This window comes from Schistocerca gregaria, chromosome 8 (genome assembly GCF_023897955.1).
Source record: "Schistocerca gregaria isolate iqSchGreg1 chromosome 8, iqSchGreg1.2, whole genome shotgun sequence".
Classification (NCBI taxonomy): domain Eukaryota; kingdom Metazoa; phylum Arthropoda; class Insecta; order Orthoptera; family Acrididae; genus Schistocerca; species Schistocerca gregaria.
This window is the reverse complement of record NC_064927.1, coordinates 371,752,374-371,778,360: the sequence shown is the minus strand read 5'-3', so window position 1 is coordinate 371,778,360 and position 25,987 is coordinate 371,752,374. Positions and strand designations below refer to the sequence as shown.

Here is a 25,987-nt window from a genome sequence, read left to right as displayed (position 1 = left end):
TATCAGTCTGAGGAAGTGAAGCTTCAGTTGACAGAAAACGATTAGGACTAAAGTTATGGAGCCAGTCTTGGTGTAGAATACGACCAGTTCGAAATCGTTGTTACTACGAAGTGACAAACAGATTCATTTTATGGGAGGGTGCTAACATTGTAGGGTATCCAAACCAGAGCTTCCTGTGTACATCGTTAAGGTAGGGGCCAGGATAATACATTGTTGTATTGAAGGCAGATATGACAATGATTACTAGAACATGGTCAATTTGAGGAAAAGTTTCATATCACCAGGCTGTGTTTACAGGTTCACGTATACAGTCGATGAGCCGTACTGAAATGCCATTGCAACCTATTAGGCAATAAACAGATATATTTCCGTGAACGGGCCAGCAAAGACAAAATCTAAGCACGCCAGCTGGACCAAGTAGCCATATTGGAGATATTCTTCACTCAAAACGTATTGACGACTACTCTAACGGCTACGAGGAACGACATAGTGGTATCGTAAAACAACGATGTGCTATGCAACTAAGCGGACTGGTTTGTGACTTGGACGGGCCTTCAATTGGCACTGTGCCATTTGCACGTGAAGTGACTTTCACGCAGTCTCGACACGAACACGGAAACAGCAGCTACAACGCTCCTGTTCACAGAAAGTGCAGGTCTCAACTGTTGTTGACCTTAGACCTCACATCGTGTTAGGGTAAGAGTACTGCATCGCTGTATTATCGACAATTACTTTCCTGAGGAAATACATTTCTCGGATGATGCCTGTTTGGCCAAAGACTGAATGCTTGATACCGCTGTATGTGTCGTTGCAACTCAACAGGAGACTCGGTATTTGCTTAACAAGCTCGTCTCATCCTATGCCCCACTTAACTGCAGCACTCTTTCTCAGGAACTCCTTAGTTTGTTGGACAATAACTTGTGACTATTTTGCTTCATTCAGTTCATGTAAAAATAAGTATTTATTTTCTATGGCGAAGTGTTGCACAAACGTTGTGACGCTGTATCGTTTGTAGGATGACCAAATAAGATATTTCACAGAGCCCTCTTATGGGTTGACAGCTAGGAGGCTGAAGAGAACTTTTAAAGTCATATCTCTTAGATATGGAACAACAATGACCTAAAAAGTAAATTAAGGGCAGCAAATGTGTACGAGGGACGTCCAATAAGTAATGCAACATTTGTTTTCTGCAAGCAGCTTGGTTTGGTTCATGACTTCAATTCCCTATTTTACTCCTCACTCTTTTGACTACGAAACTACTTTTCAACTTAATCTCTGTTCAATACCACGGCGTTACGCCATCTCACTGGGATGGCCAGTAGCCTCGAAGGGTACCACTCAACTGGTCGACGCTGGAGCCAATGTCTTGCTATATCAGTAGCCTTCCCATCATCCACTTACTGCGTCCAGCAGGCGCATCCCTTATTGGGGCAAACAGATGGAAGTCGGAAAGTTACGAAATGTAACTTGTAGAATGGACGAGAAAGAACAGTCCACTGACGTTTTGTGAGCTCCTCTCAGGTCCGCAGACTTGTGTGAGGCCTTGCGTTCTTGTAATGGAGAGAGAGAAGTTTGTATTCACTTTTGTGGCGATGGATACGCTGAAGCCGTTTGTTCAATTTCCTGTGGGGCCGGACGCCACACGGGAGACCGGGCGGGTTTGTGCGACCTTCTGTGGTTGCGACGATGAAAGATGCCTCACCCAACGACCCACGGCGCTATTGTTCGCTGCCGGTTCTGCATCGATGTGCTGCAATCGCCTCTGAATATCTGCAATGCACTGGGTTTCCGTCAAAAGAAACTCGGTGGCAGCTGTCTGGTTGTAACGAACATCCGTTACAGTGTCGCCACATATCGGAAATTCATGAAATTACAGGGGCTGACACGGGAACATTCTACGATGTCCCACAACAAATTGCACATAATTTTAACTACCCATAACAGATTGCGCAGTTTTTCAACCGACATTGGCTAGAAAAACGATTGTTGTTTTACTTGCTGAAAGCGCCTCGTAAATCACGCATGCACACACACACATACACACACACTCACACACACACAAATATATAAAGAAAGGGTACAATTCCCAAGGATCCACCAGCACCAGCAGTGTCGCCAACGTTATTCATTTGTCTTCCCACTGTGATGTCTCTTTGTTTTCGTGTCGACTCACTGTGTTCATTCTCCGCATGTGTGTATGGCTCTCGTCTATGTTGTTTTTAAATCTACCGTTGCTACTCATCTATTTTTGTTCTTGTTAATTCACCACTTTATACCATTCTACGTTATGTGTTATTTTCTCATTTGCCTATGTTTTCTCTATAACTCTCCTGGCTGATGACTGGCGTATTGTGGTGCTGCTAGCCCGTCCCTTTTTGGGGACTAACATAACAACAAAGAATAAAAATTCCCTAGGATAATACCTAGCGGAAATAGATGTATGGTAGCAAGTCAGAAAGGTGAACGGGACAAACAATAACTACTGTCCTTCATCGAAATGAGGCAGCGGAACGGAGCCTGAAGAGACAGCGGAGATTGGAGAGCTGTACTGAATGGTGGACGCGAAGGGTCGTGGGCATCATTACGCTGACGTCGTAGTATAAACGTTTTCATAATTTTACTATTAAAAGGATATTGATCGTGAACAATGGTGCACATGTTGTGTCTCTGGTGTGACTGCAGAGGTGCAGTTCCAAAAAATACTTGAAGATAATGGATCACGGAGAATGTTGGGTAAAGCTTAAGATAAGAGTGATAATAAATGAGTGAAAACACAATAGGTTTGGGAAAACCGTACCAGAATGTCACGAATGCATGTGCTGAAACGGATTCCGCTTTCATACTTTGTATGGAACTTTCACAGCCAAAATAGTATTCGCGGTTGCTGCGAAAACCTGTGCACTAACTCATAGCCGCAGTATGCAACTCGCTGAAAGCCATGCGCAGCACGACTTAGTACCTCGTTCAATAGATATTGTTTTATGTACCCATAGTAGACTGTCCAAAGTAGATAACAGAATTGTAAATTTGACATCGAGTGCATTTTTGAATAGTCAGAAACAGTACTACCGTTCCATTTGCGAATATCCTAGTTTGTTATCTGCCTACAAACCCATCGTAGGGCACCTTCCTCGCATGTTGAGTAAATCGAAGTCGAAGAGTAAGGAGTTCACTGGTTTAGAAAAAGCTCTGGCAAGGAACCCGGGAAAGTCCTGAACGTGTATATAGTGGTTAAGTAGGTCTAAGTCTTACATCCAGTCACTCGAACACTAGTCTGGTGTGGCAGGAGAACATAGTGAAACGAAAGACGAAGTTTTAAATTTCGCGTTTAAGAAATCGTTCTCCTCGGTAGCACAGCGGCAGCGTTACAGCCTACCACGCAAGGGGGGCCGGGTTTGATTCCCGGCAGGGGAGTGGGTGTTGTGTGTCCTTTATCACTATTGACACGCAAGTCTCCGAAGTGGCGTCAACTAAAAAGACTTGCAATACGGCGGCCGGACCCCGAAGGGGATATCCCGGCCAATAAATGCCATTCGATCATTTCATACGCAGGAGAATCGTACGAATACACAGTCATTTGACCATCGCACAAAATCCCATATGTACCGTATGGATGGTATAGCAATAAGCATTCCTGGCGTAGAGAAACACCTGAAAGAGTTGAAAGCAATTATGTCCCTAGGTCAGATGGAATCCCAGTTCCGCTTTATAGAGAGCACTCTACGGTACCGGCCCGATCCTCGTTACTTAACTTGGATTTATCGCCAGTCTCTCGCCCAGCGCATGTCTCAAGCGACTAGAAAAAGGCGCAGGTGATCTCTGTATACAAGGAGATCCCGTAGTTCTGGATTTCCGAAAAGCGTTTGACACGGTGCCCCACTGCAGACCTTTAACGAAGGTACGAGCTTATGGAATAAACTTCTTAAGTAATAGAACTCATGACGTTATCCTTAAGGGCGAGTGTTCTTCAGAGAAGGGGATCATAAGGAATGCCCCATGGGAGTGTGACAGGACCGCTATTATTTTCCATATAAAGAAATGATCTGACGCACAGTGTGGGCAGCAATCTGAGGTTGTTTGTTGATGATACTGCGGTGCAGTGGAAGGTGTTGAAGATGGGTCACTGTAGGAGCACACAAGATGATTAATTTCTAGTCTGTGTGATGAATGGCAGCTAGCTCTAAATGTACAATAATGTAAATTATTGCGGATGAATTAGAAAAAGAAGCCCATAATGTTCGGATACTGCATCAGTAGTGTCCTGCTTGACACAGTCACGTCGTTTAAATATCCGAGCGTAACGTTGCAAAGCGATTTGAAAAGGATCAAGTATGTGAGGATTGTCGTAGGGACGGCGAAAGGTCGACTTCGATTTCTTAGGAAAATTTTGGCGAACTGTAGTTGATGTGTAAAGAAGACTGCATATAGGAAGCAGGTGCGACCTGCTCTTCAGTACTGCTCGAATGGCTGGAATCCTCAGCAGGTCGGATGAAAATAAGACGACGAAGCAGTTCAGAGGCGGGCTGCTAGATTCGTTACCAATAGGATCGATGAACACGTAACTAATACGGAAAAGCTTCGGGTGCTCACATGGGAATTAATGTAGGGAAAGCGACGCTCTTTTCGAGGAACGCTACTGAGAAAATTTAAATCTGAAGCTGGCAGCAGATCGAGTCAACTGCCACCAACATACATTTGGTGTACGGACCACAAAGATAAGACACGAGAAATTAGTTCTCATACGGAGGCATATAGGCAATCGTTTTTCCATCGGTCTATTTGTGAGTGAAATTGGAAAAGACATGACTTATAGTGGTAGAGGACACCCTCCGCCATGCACCGGTGCGGCGGCTTTTGCAGAACGTATGTAGATGTAGATCAGGATTCAATATGCAGTAGGTGATGATACCGAGGGGGCTATGTCATCAACATCATCATCAACAACAGCGTAGCATCCTTAGCATCGGGAAGAAACAGACTTATACCCAGTGACTCAATGCTTAGTGTGTCAGTTTATTCAGTTAATCTGAGGAATTCCAGTTTATATAAGGCAGTTCCGTCTAAATAAAACTCATTTTATAGCTCTGAAGTTCTCATTAACTCAAATAAGTACTTTCACTGCTACTATTTTCAAGTCGTGGTCATTGATGGACGCTCTATTTTTCTTTAGTTTGGTAGTTATATTACTACTTATTCTTATATATATGTGTGGTTCCGTACTTCTTCATGTCTTGAGAGTCTTTTTCAGGTCCGTTACGAGAGGGTACAAACACATGTGTTAAACATTCTAATAACATACCAAATGACTTTTACTGCATGCTGCAATAACTTCAAAATTACTACGTTTCATCATAGTCTCCAAGCCTCTGTAAACAACGATTGAAACGGTAGTTCATTTCTCCGACGATACGAGTCTGCTGCCCCTTGATCACGGGACCAGAAGAACCGTTGTATGAATGTCCTGATCGTTGGAAAATCGCTTTGCCCTCAGGGGTTCATTTTCGATTGCCTGGACGAGTGCCATTCTTCCCGAGCAGAATTATCAACTTCTGTGCTTTCACGGACAAATTGGTGGCACCATTTCACCACGGCTGCAGGCGACACTGCAATTGGCCCACATACCTGCAGAACTTAATGTTAATCTGTGTGCAATTGTACTGCCTCGCAACTTCATATAGAATGATTCCACTTACTGCGCCACTTCACTCCTGCTCTGTGATTCCCCTGTCATCCGTACCACAGGAGAACTATATCTGCAGGAGATCAGGAACATGTAGTCACTTCGATAATCTGCCACATTTGCTGTGCAATGACCCTCCCGTGGTATGACATGTAAAATTCTATCTGAAGCCCCTAGTTATTTCTCAAAGTTAATTAGAGCTGCGCTGAGTACATGGTCCTAAAGGCGAGGGGGACTCAGTAGGTAATGCAGTACATTAATTTTTCTTGGCTAATTTCGATTGGAAAAATGCGAAATTTGCTATGAGTCGTCATGGGATATTCCCGCTAGAGTCGAAACCGGTCACTCACTCCAATAAAAAAAAAATATTTTAACACGATTGCGATCAAGTCTGCTTTAAATTTTAATTTTAACTTAGAATGGAAGTAAAACGGCAATTCATGGGGTGGCGCCACACAACCTCTTCTCGGAAGGGAAAGGTCGACGCCGCACATTCAACCGGCTGGTGTGGCCGAGAAGTTATAGCTTCAGTCCGGAACCGCGCGACCGCTACGGTCGCAGGTTCGAATCTTGCCTCGGGCATGGATATGTGTGATGAACTTAGGTTATTTAGGTTTAAGTAGTTCTAAGTTCTAGAGGACTGATGACCTCAGATGTTAAGTCCCATAGTACTCAGAGCCATTTGAACCGCACACTCAGCTGGTAAAATCGAGGCGACGGTCTCCTGGGACTGTGAAGTGTTATTCTGTTTGATGTCTTACGTCATTTGTCCAACGATAAACTATGAAGTGTATTGTGCTACCGTCAAGGAATTAAAGACTCGACTTCAGCGGGTTCGTCGCCACAAAAATGCAAACAACCTCCTCCTTTTCCATGACAACGCAAGGCTTCACACACGTCTGTGCAACCGAAAGAAGCTCACAAATCTTCATTGGCCTGTTGTTCCTCCTCCCACCTGCACCCCGGGCCTCGCGTCTTTCAACTTCCGTCTTTTTGGCCCAATGAAGAATGCACGTTGGTGTTTGCAGTACGAGTACGATGGGGAGGTTATTGAGGCAGCAAGATGTCGGCTCTGACGTCAGGCTCTGACGTCAAGCACTAGAATAGTGCCATGCAAGATTAAAGGCCCTCCCATTAAGGTGGCGTAAAGCCGTTGCATTGATTGGAGAGTTTGTTGAAAAATAGGGTTATGAAGCCAGAAGAAATAGGGTTATGTAGCGAGAAGTTTGGTGCGTAATATGATGTACTGGAGTCTTGAATAAAACCAACATGCTTTCAGAACAGAAAGTCTTGCATTACTTTTTTAACGACCCATGTACAAATGCTTATTTGTGTGTCCGTTCCCACCGATTGCTTGGGGTTTCGAGTTCATTCATGAAACTTTCGTCGTCTCGGTCGGTCCTGGGGAGGGTAACAAAGCGGCTGTGGTGGGGAATGTAGCTGAGGAGATGCCATAAAAATCCCCGTCAGTCCAGCAACAGCTAGCCGTCAGGCCGAAAGAACATCCACAAACATGGGCAGCCATGTGCCGGCTGAAATTGTAAGTGGAGACGAGCCAAACTATGTTATTTTTAAACGATAATATAATGTAACATTTGAAAACTCGATTACAGAATTGATTCTGTGAGTTTTTTGAGTCATCAATATTCTGATTCGTTTGATGTGACCTACCATGAATTCCTCTCGTGTGCCTATCTCTTCGTAGCACTTGCGCCCTACGTTCTCAGTTATCTGTTGAATGTACAGCCCGTACTGGTACTGTGTGTAACAAAAGAAAAGAAAACATGGTACATAGTAGGTTGTATGTAAACGATCTTTATTTAAATCGTGCTACTCGTCATTTTCAAGCTCCTGTAAAGCCCACGTGGAAGAGTATTATACTGTCTGCATAGCTTTTTCACACATCGCCATGTTACGTAGCACATTATAAAACTCACTTTAACATACCACCTTACTTTGCAATATCCCCACTTATATGTGTAATATTACGTTTTACATGGCATAACTGTCGAATTATTTTTCACTACACGTTAAAAGTTGGCATTATATTCCATCCTTAACCTTGTGAATGGATGTACATTAACGTGACAACTGTAAACATAGTATTGGGGAACTTTGCTCTAAGTGCTACAACTTCACAACTAACTGCAGCTGATAAGATGTTCTCAAACATAGAAACACAATTGTGAGTACACCTCATTGTGCAAATGAGTGCCTTTCGTACTCACAGTTCTTTGCGTTTTTGTTACCTACTATCCTCCTTACCCATTTTAACGGAATACAAATCGAACAGACACATGTTTACGTGTACCGATTTTGCGCTATGAGAGGACTGTCGTGGTTCTTCAGTAATAATATAACCTTTAAAAAAATTAAGAAAATTTTTGTCCAATTTTCTGTGGATTACTCTTCAGTAAAAAAAAAAAATGTTGGTTGTGTTCTATATGTCTATGCGTATCCATGAGACACTGATAACCTACGGTGTAAGGCATTCGTTAAGTATGATTCTCCAGCAATTAATGGACTGTAAATGTTCCAATATATTGTGATATACGTACTTATTTCATATACCACTGTTAATTTACACGATAAAATATTTTATGTCTGCTTTTATGGTATTAAGTAGTCTTCGGTCATTGATAGTTTGATACAGGACATATCAAGTGCGGCACGCCAGCAATACAGGGTGATCATTGTTCATCTTCGCTTGCTGAAATACGTCTTTTATACTGAACAAGTGCTCGTAGCTCTTAAAGTGTTCATTTTAGAGCCCATGTGTAATAGATATATTTCTTATTTTGATAAAGAAATGTGTGTCTAAAACTTGTCGATGTTTTCTTGGAATATATAGTTATGGACGTTAAAAACCGACAAACTGCAGGGGCGGATTCCTGACTAGAAAGGGAAGAAAACAGATCGTGTGAACACATAACTGAAAATGCACAATTGCCATGGTAGATGGTGCTGACAAATGAAAGTTCCTGCACTTGAACTGCGTTCCTTGTGTTTTGAAGCCTGCGTGATTGAGCAGATTACTGTGAGGAGCAGATTGGTCTGGCATTCAAATCGAGAACAAGCCGAGTTGCTGTTTATGTACGGCCAAACAGATACAAACGGTCGAGAGGCAGCACGGCTATACCAAAACAAGTACCGTCACGGACACCAACGACGTCACACAACATTTGAACCCCTTTCTGGGCCTTTGTGGGATCATAGGTCCTTTCAGACAGACGATCGTGCAGGGAGGCGGCGGACTGTGTCTACACCAGGTCTAGAGGATCGGGTTCTACAAGGTATTGGGACGATCCATAAGACAAACACTAGGCAAGTGTCCCGCTAACATAGTGTAAGCCAAAGCACGATTATGTGTATCTTGCATAATAACCGCAGCCAGTGCAGGCCACTTTGAACTGCTGTTTCGACATGGATGCGGTGGATTTCTATTCAGTGTTCCAGGGCGATTTGTTGTCATTGCACGCGAACAGTCCATTTCTGAATGCGTGTTCAAAGGACCTTTTTGATCTATTTACACTCAGGAATCTGTTCTTGCAGTTCTTCCGTTTTATTGAAATTCACCCTGTGTATGTAATGTGCCTCTGACATTTGCTATCGATAATCCTACAGTGTTTAGATGTATGTGTGTCTTTGACAAGTGGATATCACTACTGTTAGTTGTCAAACGGTAGTTCCCAATATGATGTTTAAAGTTGTCACGTTAAGGTGGATCTGTTAACAATGTAATGATGGAATATAAAGACTACTTTTTACTTGCAGTGAAAAATGTACGACATGTAATACCAAATATTACACACGTAAATAGGAATTTTGCGCGTTAAGGTAGTATGGTACTGTGACTTGCGTAATGTGTTACTTATATAGGACGTTATGTGGAGATGTTTGCAGACAATGTGATACTTTTCTACATTGGTTTTAGGGAGCTTGAAAATTATAAGTAGTCGAAATTAGGTAATAGCACGATTTTAGTGGTGATCGTGTACGTAACACCTACTACAGGAGAAGTTTTCACTTACTAAGCAGTGAAAGGCGATGAACTCCCACAGAAACAAAATTTTGTGGTGCCAAAGTGGTCGTACCATTCTCCATTTAGATCTCCACATAGGCGACAACTACATATATTTTGCATATTTTGTCGAAAAAGAAAAATCAGGAACGATGGATAAAATCCCTCCTTCTATCCGTATATGAATGTACTATCATCAAGTTGCATTCCCAGCTCACTTTGCAGAATTATGTGTTCCCTTAAAAAGGGGTCTTGTTTCACATCGAGCTTGTTTTACCATATCAGATGCCCTATTGGTTTTATCTTATAATGACCTACGAAAAACTTTTTCGTGCGAGGCAACTGTAGAAAATGAATATTTCTATCAAGCATTCCCTCTGTCTCTCCTATTCTCTCGTCTGCACCAGTCTTGAAATAACGCTGTCGTTGAAACTTTCTGGTAGATTATGACCGTTTGCCGGATCGAGACTCGGACTCGAACCTTTGTCTTTTGTGGACGAATGCTCTGCCAACTGAGAATTCATGTCACAACTCACTAGCCCAACCTCACAGCATTACTACTGCCAGGATCCCGCTCATAGCTTCCAAACTTCTCCTTCTTACGATGTCTAATAAAAGGTGGCCGGACACCGCTATGTGATGCAGGACTGACCGCTAGATGTCATGAGAGGCGGACCCGCCTGTATGAAAGGATGCGGGGAATATTGTGTTGTTGATGCAGAAGCAGTAATTACAGACGGAGCCCATCAGGAGAGCTCAATTGCTCCCAACGTGTTCTAGTCATGGGATGTCACCTGAGTAACAAATCCATCAGCGACACTTAAAGACTTCTAAAGCTGCCCAAGCCGACTGTTGGTAATGAGATTGAAGTCGTGTGACTAGGGCCTGCCGTCGGGTGGACCGTTCACTGGGAGCAACTCTTTAGATTTGACGCCACTTCGGCGACTTACGCGTCGTAGGATTTCGTAATTTAATTTAATTTATGGCTGGTTTCGGGTCACCTGAACCCACTTTCCAATCATCCAAAGAGACAAAATGCTATATACCGTAACAGCATGCAAATCATGTTATGATTGTACATAAACGTACATGAAGGTTAAACAGTTCATACAAAAAATTAATTTTGATGAATGTACATGTACAATCGTACCATAGTTTGTATGCTGTTACGGGATATACCGCAATGTCTTTTTGGATGGTTTGAGAATGGCTTCAATTAACCTGAAACAATGGCTGTTTTCCACATCAAAAATAGTTTGCGGAGAACAGCAGTCCTGAAAAAGGCTTGACAGACCGACCTGTACCGAATGGAACATCTTTGGCGTGATTTAGGACGTGAACTTCACTCTGAACCTCAGGATTCCTCATCACCATCTTCTCTAGTTTCGGGTCTTGAGAAAGATTGAATTTCCATTCATCCACAGACATCCAGACACCTATCGCCAGCAGTGTTCAAGTCTTCATAAGGTGAAAAGTGGACGATTTCATTTTAAGGTACAGTAATTGGTGTCCGGATATTAGTTTATGGGACCAGCTTTTCAAAACGAAAGGGTACTGCAGAAAATTTGTTCAGCTGCAGCCTAGAAGGTTGCTTCCAGACTAAGTATTTCACTTTTCATGTAGTGTGTGCTGATTTGAAACTTTCTGGGAAATTAAAACTGTGTGCCAGACTAGTATACCCGACTGCAGAAGCTCTCTGAAGTCTGGAGGATAGAGGAGAGACTACCAAAAGTTAAGCTGTGGGGACGGGTCGCAAGTCGTACCCGGCTAGTTCATTTCCCAGTTGATAGCTTCCAAGTTCGAGTCTCAGTGGGGCACGCACGTTTTATCTGTTGTCAAGTCCCAAATCACTGCACACTCCGCTGCAGATGTATTCATTCTGTAAACACTAGAATGTCACAGTACTTTAAGCAGGAATGTTCTTCCTGCATCAATGTTCACGAGGGCGGCGGGTTGGTCATTTGTTGTTTACGTAATATTTTGTCCAAGTTTTCAGACAAAGAAATCATTACCAATATCTATTATATGTTTCGTTGCCATCATCAGTAGACTAACGGTAATTTAGATTTTTTTTCCCGTTTTCCGTAATAACACTCATTTGTTTACTGAGCAAGGTTCCCTGTATAAAAACATTCGTTCTTCTCGATCATTCCTGTACAATACTTGCGCCAGCAAACTTTCGTACGGATGTTGTAAAGCTTTTACTAGTACAATGTAGCTGCGTCACATCGATAAATTTCTTACATGACTATGATATTAATTACGTGTTTTCGCTGGCTCTATTATTATTTTTTGCTTTGTTTTACTATTACTCGCGTAACAACTAATATAAGAAATATAATATGTTACTACGAAAAGAGCCCCGAAATACCTTTTAGTGATGCTGTGATATGGCGCTCAGTCCGGAACCGCGCGACTGCTACGGTCGCAGGTTCGAATCCCGCCTCGGGTATGGATGTGTGTGATGTCCTTAGGTTAGTTAGGTTTAAGTAGTTCTAAGTTCTAGGGGACTGATGACCACAGATGTTAAGTCCCATAGTGCTCAGAGCCATTTGAACCATTTTTGCTGTGATGTGACTTTCTTTGGATCATTAATTTTCAACAAAACAAAATATATTATGTTCTTATTCTTCTGGATCTGGCTTTCTATTAAAGGAACCCTTTTTCGTTACTGTAACTCACATATTCAACATAACTTTCTTACTTTGTAGTTATTGAAAAGGTTAATGAAAATTACTTTGTTATCAATACTGATGTTACAGTACGCAATGATTGTTCAACATCAAAATTTTGCCGAGGATTTTTGTTTTCAGTAAAACACCAATAAGTACCACGTCTAGTACGAGAACATGAGACTATTATCGGAGAAAAAGATGTTTTTACTATAAGGTTTGCCAGACCAGAACTACGCACAGCAAGATTTCTTTGATGTTATGAAGGTAAATTATCTTTTTGCACTGTTAGTAATATATTATCAGCAGCCCGCGTGAACCTGTAAAACATATCATAAAATCTGCTGCTCTGCTCTGCAATTCCGAAATCTGAAAGAAATAATTTTACTTCACTATTACCTGCCCGCTTCTTTGCGGTATGATAGATTTCATTTAATGCAGTTTGAATGCGCCGCGACAGCGGCTCGTTCGTTCGTAGCGCAGCTCTGCACCACGAATAATATTTAAATAACTGAAAATGTCTTAAAGGGATGGGATAAAATACCAGGTAAGCTTATTACAAATCGTAATCCGAAGTTTCACTAAGGAACCCTATTCAAAACATTTAAACAAATCAATTAATTACACACCTTTCCAAGGCTATGTGTAATGGCGTCTCTCTCACAACCTTGACAAAAGAATGCTACGCAAGCGTACAATATAACGTCACAGGCTATCCTACTCACGTAACTCCAAGAAGACGAGAGAGAAATTAATGTTCTTTTTTTACTATTTATACTAGTCACCTATTCTCATCTTTGTTTGATATTTAATAAGTATCGTCTGTGGCGGTTTCAGTACTCGCCAACACAGATATTATGTAAAAATAAAAAAAAGTGCATAATTCTATACAAGAACAAAACATGACACACAACGTCTTCTCTTTATTACATAATATGTCTTTTGCTAAGAGACGTTACAGTGTCAATATTGATGGATCAAGAGTAATTCCAAATGACCATAAGTAAAAGAACACACATTAGAAACGCAAACAAATAATAAATATCATTTTTGTATTAACCGCTTGTGAACTACATTACTCTAGTTATTGGTGTAGTCGGTAAGTTAAGAAAGCCGGCCGCGGTGGTCTAGCGGTTCTAGGCATTCAGTCCGGAAGCGCACAACTGCTATGGTCGCAGGTTCGAATCCTGCCTTTGGCATGGATGTGTGTGATGTGCTTAGGTTAGTTAGGTTTAAGTAGTTCTCAGTTCTAGGGGACGGATGACCACAGATGTTAAGTCCCATAGTGCTCAGAGCCATTTTTTTAACTTAGGAAAACTGATATTAATCAATGGTGGACTAAATAATCTCGTGTCGCTTGCCAAATAACAGCAGCATCTCGTCTAGATTTTTGAACAATTTTTTATGGCGTTCAGAACGCTCGTAGAAACGATCCGTCGTGATAATTTCCTTCAAACATTGCGTTTGGAGATGCGGAAGCCACAGCTCCTGCCTCTTGGCGTGATATGGTGTGGTGTGTGTCAGAAGAGGAAGACGAGTGAGCAAGTGGTGTGTTGTGGTGCAGTTCCAGGCGGCGCTGCTCCAGCGATGGAACCTGCCGCACTTCATGTGCGCCTTCTGCCCCTTCGTGCAGGTGCTCAGTGTCAACGTCAGCATCTTCACGCTGACCGCCATCGCCGTGGATCGTCACCGGGCCATCCTCAACCCACTCAGGTGAGTCATCGAACTGTACGTCTAGTTTCTGTAGTGCATCATATAGACATGGAAGCAAGATTACGGCTGATCAATAATTCATAGAATGTGGATACCAACAACTGTCTTCTACGTCTGTTGGCATCCTTATTCTACGTACCATGCTTTCTTTGTCATAATGCGTTTGCCCTAACAAGATACACAGGTTTCTGGCACAACCCTCTCATCGGCGCATCCCATTTGACTCTGTGGTGTTTCTCACTTGCAGGTTCACTCAATAGCCCCCACAACACCTTCACAAACCACGCTCTTGATTTTCACAGTCTCTCGTTCACTATATCCAGACTATTATCCCTACAGAAAAAAAATGAACAGGACATTTCAGGAAATTTTATGTAGTTACATTTTGCACTGGAATATATTTTCGATGGACGCCATGGTTTTTGAGTTATTCAAAGCACGAGTTTCAATGTCACTTTTGTAGCTTTTTCTCTAATAATACGAAAACCACGGCCTCTAATGAAAATCTATTCCATCACAAAATTTAACCACATAATATTTACTACAAAAAGGTCCCGTCAATTTTTTTTCTAAGGGACTAATAGTTTGCACGTAGCGAGTGAGAGAATATGAAAATTTTGCATATGGTATCCGAAGCCGATAGGATTACGTAAAACGTATAGGTAGGGACAGCTAAATCACCTTAGTCTCGAAAAGGATCGCAAACTTTTGTAAAGACCTACTTGCTGATGTAAGCCCATCTGTACAACGAAGAAAAGACCACTTACTTTAGGAATTATGTTGCTCGTTTTTACTGTCCCTCGATGCTGCCACGCTGTGAAATAACTCACCTGGTGCTACTGAGAGACAAGGGGGGAGGGGGGGGGGGGGCGGAAATTAGAGCCCAAACGTGAAACGAGATGTGCTGCGCGGAGGAAGTCTGCATATTCGTCCAGGTTTGGAAAGCTTGGCGTTCAGAATTTATTTTTCTTAAATGCTCATTTCGTAGGTATTTAGAAATTTACGAACTTTTCTGGCCACTGATACAGAAATGCGTAACCTAATTCACAATTAGTAAATAGCATCAAAGTGTTTCATAGTCAAAACAAGAAGCTGAGGGCTTACTTCTTTTACCTTTTCTAAGTCTTCTGGTTCGCTCGATATGCCCCGCCACGAATTTCTCTCTTGTGAGAATCTTCTCATATTACAGTATCGCTTGCACCCCAGTTCCTCGATTATTTGTCGGATGTATTACTTCGCTATCTTTCCGCACAGAAATTGTTCCCTGGTGTCTTAACCCATGCTCTTCAACCAGTCGCTTCTTCTTGTCAGTATTTTCCACACTATCAGTTTGTCGATTCTGCGGAAAATCTAACTATTCCTATCCTACCAGTCCACGTAAACCGCACAGTCCCTCTATAGCACCTCATCTCAAAACCTTCGATTCTTGTTTTCTCATTTCCTCACAGTCTGTGATCCACTGTTATACAATGCCGTGTTACAAACGTACATTCTCAGAAATTGCTTTCTCAAATTGAAGCTTATGACGGTAGCAGAATTCCTAAAGTTCATATCCTTCGTTGTCACCAATTTAGATATTAAGTTGTCCGCTAATATAATTTCTATTACTGTGCGTTTTATTCTCTCTCCTTATTCTGTACTCATTAAAGTATACAGTCCATTCACCAGAACTTGTGATTCTTCTTCACTTAATGAGGATTATCATGTGATCAGCTAATCTTATCATTTGTATACATTCACCCTGAATATTATTGCCGGTATTGGAAGTTTCTCTTATTTCCGTTATTGCTGCACCGAACGTTTGGTACGAAACACTTTGTCCCTATCTTGCGGCCTTTTTAATTCGCGAACGTTGTTCTTGGTCTTCCTTTTATATAATTTCGTCTTAATTCTAGTACGTACTGAGTATTACCTGTATTTCCCTATAGCCTCTTGTTAGTTGTCTCAGCGTTTCCAACATATTGCACTATTTCGTTCACTTTTTTCGACAAGTCCTCCGAAGTTATCTTGATTTTTCCTTTGTCTTGCTTCCATTATCAAGTACAGCTTCACATCTCCTTTCTAGTGCTTTTCTTCCTGTCTGAAAGCCACCTGATAGTCAAATAAATGTCCTTAATTTTTTCCATTCTTCTGTGCATTGGTCTTGCTAGCAATATTGGTGCATACGATTTTAAGAGAACTGTGTGAAATCTCTAGCTTAATATGGCCTTTCGCGGTTGTGGGGATATTTTTTCCGTAGACCTGCCGTATATCGCCAGTCTCACAGATTTTCCCCGTCATATTGAATAGTCCTTTGCTTTCCTCTTCCCCCAATGATTTTGGAACTCCAGAAGGAATGTAATCCTACCCTGTTGCCTTATTGCATCGTACGTTCTCTAAATTCTTAATATGGTACAAAATCCGCCATGTTTTCGCTGTCTAATTAAGTCACCATCATGTGATGAGACAAGTCTTTCATGAATTCCTTCGGTTTTTATTCGCAGTTCTCTTTTTTGTGATTTTGTGATAATCCTCTACACTCGTTTCATTACTTTCTGGTGCCGGCGCTAACGGGCTTGCTCTTATGCGTCCACCAGACCTTATAATAATCTTGATAATCCCCATCGCAGAGGCCTTTAGACTGCGGTTCTTGCTTTTTATCTCTTTTCTTTTTTTTGTTTTTTGTTTTTTTGTTTTTGTTTAGATGTACATGAAATCACGTAGAAGAATTGCGACAATTGTGCAACAAGTCTTTCACAACTTGTGTCACTGTTGATTAAGTCGCTAGAAATTTTTGTTTGGTGTTCGGTAATTCACGTTTATTTGCGTGTGTCGAGATTAACTCATCTTCAGAAAATCTAAGAAACGTGGAGTTCCTCATATACATGACACCGTGCTGCGTATGATGAATTCCACTTTTCTCCTTGGATGTTCTTATGGTTAGTCGATCCCGAAACGCATCAGTGAACGTGAATTGCTGAACACCAAGTGAAAAACATTTCCTAACGACCTAACCAGCAGTGTTATAATTTTTACAATATTCTTATGTTACCGAGTTTTCTTCGGTGTTGCCTTCCATAGACCCATGTTTGTCCGTCCAGCATCTATGATTGCCCTTCGCAGCGATGCCCATTCCTCTTCAACTGACATGCTTATTGTTGTATTCATTATAGCATAACCTACAGCCCCAGAGAACTTCAAACGCATCTCATCACTTCACCGTACTTCAGTTCCCCACTTCCAGAAATGTCTACGTTTGTCCTTTCTGACGATTGTCTTATACGTCAGTCTACTCTCCATCAGTACCAAATATTGATCCGAATCTCTTTCTGCTTTCGGGTAAGCCGTGCAAACCAATGTCTGATTTCGAAATCTCTGTCTGACCACGATGTAACCCAGCTGGAATTTTCCCGTATCTCCAGCCCTTTTTCAAGTATAGGATCTGATCTAGAGTGTCATCGGTGTTACTAAATGAAATCAAATGGAAGACATTTTTAGTTTTTCTCCTCCCTCATTCATACTAACAAGCCCATATCCTCCTGTAAGTATGCCTTCTGTTTCTTCTCCTACTATCACTTTCCAATACCCCAAGACTATTAAACAATTATTTCCGTTTAAATACTGAATTACCGGCTCAGTATTCTCATATGTTTTCTGCACCTCTTTATCTTCTGCTTTTGACCTCGCCATGTATACCTGAATTTGGCGTTCGTTTGCTTTTGATTCTGATGAGACCAACTCTATCACTAATCTACTCACAGGAAAGTTGTGTCAGCTCTACTTTCCCGTTCATAACACAGCCTGACTCCATTACACCTCATTTTGTTGCTATTGGTGTTACCTTATAATGAACTCACCACGAATCCTGATGGAATGTGATTCATCCCTGTTGCCTTATTGCATCGCAAATTTTCCAAATTATGAATATAATAGGACATCTGCCATGTTTTCCCTGTCTAAGTCACTATCATGTGATGAGACAAGTCTTTTAGGACTTCCTTTCTGTTTTAGTCGCAGTTCTCTTTTTTGGACCTTTAGATGTCCGTTTTCTGATTTTAAACTTCCCCATCACCCTCAGACTTCTGCCATTCCTTAATTCGGTTCCTAGAATGTTATTCATGTTTTTCGCCTGGGTACCTCATTCTTGCCAGTCCCCCCTCGGAGAAAGGGGACTTTTGCCAATGGAGAGATCATCATGAAATTTTTCAACTAAAGGGCGTATCTCATACAGATACACATAACGTGTCTTTAGAGGAATGGTTTCCATAGTCTTCTCATCTGATGCCGTTGATGATTATATATTCTTCAGCTTTTAGGGCCATCTGCCAACTGAAAGGTCACGAAGGCGGTCCCAAGGTCTGTCGAATCGTCCTCCCTCATTAGCAAGGTAGTTGGCAGAACGAGACTGACTTTTTGTACTGGAAGTCTTCGGCTGCCATATCTGATGAATTTTCTTCAAAATTCAAACCTCATTCGAACCAAGGGCTCTGAATGATTTAATTACTAGTCAAAGACGCTTAGTCCGCAGCTCGTGGTCTTGCGGCAGCGTTCTGGCTTCCAGCACATGGGATCACGGGTTCGATTCCCGGCGGGGTTAGGGATTTTCCCTACCTCGAGATGAGTAGGTGTCATCATTCATCCGCATTACTGTTGGAGGAAGGCAATGGCAAACCACCTCTGCTACACCCTTGCCTAGTCGTTCCCTACGCTCCTCGGACTATGGGACTTCATCATCATCATCAAAGTAGCTTCCCCCAGTCATAGGTCAGCTGGAAGTTAAGCACTCTGAAGACATGGAGAGAATGATGCCCGAATGCGCTACTAGGTATGAAGTGTGGCACACGTGTAGATTCGATACCTGAGTAGTGAATTACGGAATGGTGTGCAACGAACATTGAATCACATCACGATTTTACTGTATTTAACGACGCATGATAAAAGGTGCGACATACCAGTACCGCAATATAAATGTCTAGACAAGCAAAAATTGGCACATAGGACTAGTACAAGAGTTTGTCGACAGCGGGCGCCACGTCGCCTCCGTAGTAAGATCGCCATCGATCTGAATTCTGGGCCTAAAAAATTCACTTATAGCAGGACTGTTAGCAGGTGAATGCTCCGCATAGGCTTCAGCACCGAATGAACATCTTATCCGGTGTTTTCTACGTATTACGGATAATAGTGTATGTTTGAATACTTAGCAGTTAACACAACTCTTTGATAAGGTTTCTGCAGCACGATATCGAAGTCGCACTTTTAGGCGGTGGTCCGCGATCCCAGTTTTGTGCCTTGGAAACGGACAACCATTACCTTACTCCGTTCCCCGACCGTGCCTAAAGCGATTAATTTGTTACTAATAAGGTTATGATTCCACCACACCACCCACAGGGGAGTAGATCAGACTTGATGATCGATTAAGGACACAAGGGGGTAACACAACTCTCTTTAGAAAATAGTCGACGACAGACTAAACAGACATAATGCCAGCAGCATTACCTCTTTGAGTAGACCGGTTCTCGTCAGATTATCAAGGTTAAGTGTCGAACGTGGTCAGTGCTTGGATGGGTAACCTCTGCCTTCTCCCGTCATCATCCAAAACAAACATGACACTGCACTGCACACACCCATTACAGGTACACTTACAACTCTACACTTCTCACTGGAGAGGTGACACTGTGTGTGAAGGGAACGGAAAACCTTGACGCAGGAGAATCTGCTTTTCGGGGTCTCTCATGCAACCGTGCCATACGGCTTTGTTCTTCGCAGGTTTGATAGCCGACTTTGCTCTCCTGCAGACAGATGTGCACTAGCCTTTCTCTAACGGTCAGGATTGTTTCTCTGGCACCCTTTGGTGGATAAGTGTGCGGAAGTATAGTTACAACTAGGCACAAAGAGCTCTCTTCCAATAGTGAATGCCATGATAGGGAAAATTGCCAACTTCTCGTTATTAGTATTCACGACTTGCGTAATTTATGGTCAGTAGTCCTACACTATGGCACCATCACTGTGAATTTGGTACTTCTGTCCTCGCAAATAACATAAAATCACAAATAAATTATAGTTCATATTTAAGCCATATCCACACATCCACATAAATTATGAAAATGTATTATCAATGTATGTTTCTCGTCTCCTCCTAAACCAATGGACCGATATCAATCGCACTTGGAACACATATCATTTTCTTTCTGGAAAGAATTGCTAGGGGGGTAACAATCACCCATCTATCAAAGGATGGGAGTGAGGGTGAAAAAGCAATGCTGCCCACGATGCGAGAATACCCGTACTTAAGTTATCCAGTACTTGAGAATAAGACCAGACTAGCCAAAAACATTGCAAATAATTTCAAACCCTTACGAAACTTTTTCACGCTGAAGACTCGCACAAAATGATGAAAAAAGAAAAGTTTATCGCTTACTACATTTTCGCTGTTCCTGCAGTAAAACTGCCGCATGAAGAATGAAGTTTTAAATGATCTTTATTCACATATAACACTGAATGTACCTTTAAAATTATACTACTACATAGTACATAGTTCAGGCGATATGACGTCATAAATTCGCTAGACATACATGTGTACAAATACGCGTGAAATATGTTAAATATGTGCAAAATACACTGATCAACCAGAACATCATGACAACCTACCTAAAAGTCGGTATGTACACTTCTGGCACGGGTAACAGCTGCGACGCGTCGTGGCATGGAATGAGTGAGGCCTTGGTAGGTCGCTGGAGGGAGTTGGAACTACAACTGCACACGAATTTACCTTACTCCCGCAAATTCCTGGTAGAAGGGCGATGAGCTCTGAAGTCAAGTTCAAACACTCCCGGATGTCTTTAATTGGATTCAGGTATGTCGAGTTTGGGGGCCAACACATAAACTGGAACTCGCCACTGTGTTCCTTGAACCACTCCATCACACTCCTGGCCTTGAGACATGGCGCATTACCTTGTTCAAAAATACCACTGCGAAACAAGATCGTCATGAAGGGGTGTAAGTGGTCTGCAACCAGTGTAAGGGACTCCTTCGCCCTCATAGTGCCTTGCACGAGCTCCACTGGATGCCCACTTGAATATTCTCCAGAGCGTAACGAAGCCGGCGCCAGCTTCGCCCCGTTCCACAGTACAGGTTCTAAGGAACTGTTCACCCGGAAGACGACAGATTCATACCCACCATTCGGCATGATGAACAAGGTATCGGGATTCATTAGACCATGTAACGTTCTGCCACTGCCCCAACGTCTACTGCTATGATCACATGCCCCTTTTGTCGTAGCTGCCGATGTAATAGTGTTAACATTGGCACACTTGCATGGGTCGTTGGATGCAGAGGCCCATCGTTAGGTGTATTCGGTGCGCTACTTCTTCAGACACACTTGCACTCTGCGCAACATTAAAGAGTGATATTAGTTGTTCCACAGTTCGTCGCCTATTCTGTTTCATCATTGTCCCCAGCCCGCAACGTCCAACATCTGTAATGGGGGATGGACATTATTTCACCGTGGTTTCGCCACGTGTTGAGGCCACTCAGCACAGCACGATTTGAGCACCCGACAAGCCATGTAGTTTCCGAAATACTTGTGCCGAGCCTTCGGACCAACAAAATCTGCCATTGGCTAAACTCAGATAGATCGCGCACCTTTCGTATTCTACATACGAACACCACTCTCACTGCTACTACATGCACTGTGAGTGTGCCTGACTAGCAATCTTTCTCGTCAGGTGACGCAGCTATCACCTGCAACAGTTTATATCTATAACAGGTTGGTGGTCATAAAGTTCTGACTGAACAATGTATACGTGAAATATGCGTGTACGAGCAATACCATGGGGAAATAGGTAATCCTAAGCCCCTTGAACGATTTCAATGAATTTTGTTTCATATATTGGTACACAAATTAGTTTGAATGGAAATACTCTAAGAGAAAGAGCCATCAGACTGCTATGGAGGCGAGATGATAATGCAGGTAGAGAAGAAGAACGAGAATGTGGAAAGGAAAGAGGAGACAGGCACAGTAAGGGGGAAAGGAGGTAGACAGAGGTAGGGGAGATGGAAATGCAAAGAGAGAGAACAGATGAGGTTATGGAAACAGAAAGGAGGAAATGAACAGAGACAGGGGGGAGGAAAGGAGAGGAAATGGATAGAAACGGAAGAGATACAGACGGAATTGGAGGAAGAAATGAACTGAGAAAGGGAAGAGGAGGAGATGAAAATAGAACGGAGGAGATGCACACAGAAAGGAAAGAAGAGGAGATGAACTGAGAGAGTGGGAGCAGAGGATGGACAGAGAGAGAGAGAGTGGAGGAGGTGCACAGAGCGAGAGGGTGGTGGAAATTTACAGAGAGGGGAAGGTGTGAGGGTGATAGATAGGGACCATGGACAGAAAGAAAGGAGTGGTGGATAAAAAGGAGGATAGATGGATAGAGGGGGAGGAGATGGACAGAGTGGGAAGGAGGTGGTGGACAGAGAGAGGGGGAAGGACAAGATGGCAAGAGAGAGCAGGAAGGACGAGATGGACAGACAAAGCTGAAAGGAGGGAATGAATGGAGAGAGGGGGGAGGAGGAGATGGAATAATAGTAAATACGAGTGCAACACTGGGTTTCTCAGCTAATAATTTATAACTAAATGTGTTTCTAGTCTCAAAGGCTGAAATTGCCCAAAACAGGATGTGGCGATAATAGCTTGCCTTCCCTGGAGAGGATACAGCATCAAAAGACGAGAAAGAATCTAAACTAAAGATTTTTGTGCTTGGTTTCAGTAGGTAGTTGATAACATGATACTGTTTTACAATATGTAATGAAATCAATGAACTCGAACCGTAATTAGACTTATGAGCGCCCAGGGAATATTTTTATGTGAGAAGTCACTGCTCTGCCAAAAGCAAACAGGCTCTTGTGCCAGTGCAGGGTATTTTTAGGTGAAGGCAGCAGTAGCATTAACTGCCACGTGGCAGTGGCAGCTAATGAGGTTTCTATCGTTCGCTGCTCGTGAAAGCCTGAGCGGATTTCGCGGCCGTCCTGTGATCCTTCAGCCTGAAGATCTCGAAATTGCTACCCCGGCGAATATGTTTGTTTACGAGCACGACTTTATGGCTGCAGGGGCTCGTGAAATCGTCTGATCCCGCGTACTTCTCGTCTGCTTCTGAGTTCTGTCGAGCAGGTAATGGTATCCCGTTGTTTATGGGAGGGGCTGCTAGAATTATTTGTTCGTCTCTTGGCGAATCAGTTATAGAATGCTAGTTAAAAATGTTAAAGGAAATTGTTCATTTCAGAAGGTCATCAGGTACTTTTTAATTGTGTATGATAACTCTACACGAATTAGAATAGCATATTCCGTGCAGAAACTATTTTCTGCTTAGTTTTTGTCCAGGTGACCTGATGTCATGGAAGTATTCTATCCAGATCTCATTTCATTGTTTTTCTTGCTTATCGTGAAATTCGTTATAAATTAAAGGCCAAAAGTTACACTATTCTACGTGGTCTTTTTTTTACGTATAGAAGGAAGGATGGATACTATTGTACGTTATGTCGATAGTTATTCCCCGTGGACTCCTGTATCTCGTTACAGTGCAATAGTGTAGTTACTTCTTGGTTTGTTACCCCAGTTATCTAAGTTACTATGAAAATACCGTCATAGCCGTGGAAAAGCTGTAATACACTGATATCAAAAGTATTCGGACAGCCCTAAAAACATACGTTTTTTATATTAGGTGAATTGTGCTGCCACCTACGGCCAAGTACTCCATATCAGCGACCTCAATAGTCATTAGACATCGTGAGAGAGCAGATTGGGGAGCTCCGCGGAACTCGCGCACTTCGAATGTGGTCAGGTCATTAGGTGTCACTTGGCGTCATACGTCTGCACGCGAGATTTTCGCACTCCTGAATATCCTTAGGTCCACTGTTTCCGATGTAATAGTGAAGTGGAAACGTGAAGAGACACGTACAGCACAAAAGTGTAAAGGCCGACCATGTCTGTTAACTGACAGAGACCGCCGACAGTTGAAGAGGTCGGTAAATGATAAACGACGCCTCGCTTGGTGTAAGGACCGTAAACATTGGACGACTGAGCAGTGTGGAAACGTTGTGTGGAGTGACGAATCACCGCACACGATGTGGTGATCCGATGGCCGGGTGTGGGTATGGTGAATGCCCGTCACCTGCCAGCATGTGTAGTGCTAACATTAAAATTCGTAAGCGGTGGTGTTATGGTGTGGTCGTGTTTTTCATGATAGGGGCTTGTACTCATTGTTATTTTGCGTAGCACTTTCACAGCACAGGCCTACATTGATGTTTTAGCTTATTGCTTCCCACTGTTGAAGAGCAATTCTGAGATAGCAATTGCATCTTTCAACAAGATCGAGCACCTGTTTCTAATGCACGGCCTGCGACAGAGTGGTTATACGACATAATGGACTGGCCTGCACAGAGTCCTCACCCGAATCCTATAAAACACCTTTGGGATGTTTTGGAACGCCGACTTCGTGCCAGACCCCACCGACCCGCATCGATACCTCATCTCAGTGCTGCAATCCGCGAAGAATTGGCTGCCATTGTCCCAGAAACCTTCGAGCTCAGGATAGAACGTATGCCTGCGAGAGTGAAAGCTTTCATCAAGACTAAGGGTGGGTCAGCGGCACACTGAATTCCTGCGTTACCGTTGGAAGATGCCACGTACTTGTAAGTCATTTTCAGCCAGTTGTCCATATACTTCTGATCACATAGTGTACGCGATCATCAAAACGTACTATGTAAATTGCCGAATAATGCAAAAGCACTGTGACCGGTTGTCTTCTTTCAGCATAACGTAGTTCAGAGAACCCCTACACAGAGAGCCGAGCTGTCATCGGTAAACCCATACATACTGCTGTATATTACTGTGTACTGTCAGGACAACAGTGTCAACCTTAAACAACATTTGTGAATTGAACAAATTTGTTTCCAAAGAGGACGCACAATCCATACAGCCGACGTTTACGCTCTTATGTACGTAAATCCAGAAAAAAGATATAATGATAAATGGAAGAAAGAAATTAAAGAAATGTGATTACTCTGTAACTACGAACTGAAGACTACACCACCCTTGTACCAAAGTACTCAGAAAACATCGTCTAACAGTCGCTGACAATTTTTCCATGGTCTTTCGTTTCGCCCTGCATTAGAGGAGTAGAACTACTGCGGCCTAACCTAGGCTACCAAAAGTAATTGTAGACTAGGGTAGATTTCATAGCAGTTTTCGTTCGTTAAGATCGTACCCCCATTACTTGTATGTTAGGTGTGTTGCATACAGGTCGGGCGTTGCCTCATAAAGTTTGATTTCTTTACGTATACGATCACTGTCTTACTCGATTCTCATAGTTACTAGAAGCGGTGTTTCGTACGTAGTTATCCTCCAGTTTTCTACGCAAAATTCAAATTGTCCTTGTTTTATTCAGTTTTTATTTGTAAATAACTGATTTGTAGTGTGAAACGGAGGTATGTTACAGGAATAATAAAGAAAGCAAGAGATCATTGTTGTTGTGGTCTTCAGTCCAGGGACTGGTTTGTTGTAGCTCTCCATGCTACTGTATGCTGTGAAAGCTTCCTCATCTCTGAGTAACTACTGCTACCTACGTCTTACTGTATACATCCCTGGGTCTACATCTACCATTTTTACCCTCCACGCTTTCCTCCAATACTAAATTGGTGATCTCTTTGTAACATACCCTTGTCGGAAGTACTACTGTATATCATTCCGTCTTCTGAGTGATAAACCCTATCTTATAACGTACTGGACCGCTTGGACTGTCTGGTAAGGTAAGCGGTAGATTGACAGAGGTGCGTGGTAGGTCCTCTATGTGAGTTACCTGCGCGGTGGTAGCATAGTGAGCCTCCGCACTTACTCTACCTGTAATGTTACCTGCCCTTACCTGCAGTTCA

General features: G+C 42.6%; 1 protein-coding gene across 1 annotated transcript in view; it reads left to right on the top strand.

Moving 5' to 3' along the window:
• LOC126284291 (prolactin-releasing peptide receptor-like) overlaps positions 1-25,987 on the top strand; it is an 842,768-nt gene that overhangs the window by 532,325 nt on the left and 284,456 nt on the right. The window contains exon 4 of the mRNA XM_049983121.1: positions 13,938-14,086. Within this exon, the coding sequence (XP_049839078.1) occupies positions 13,938-14,086 (149 nt within the window). The remainder of the gene's footprint in view (positions 1-13,937; positions 14,087-25,987) is intronic.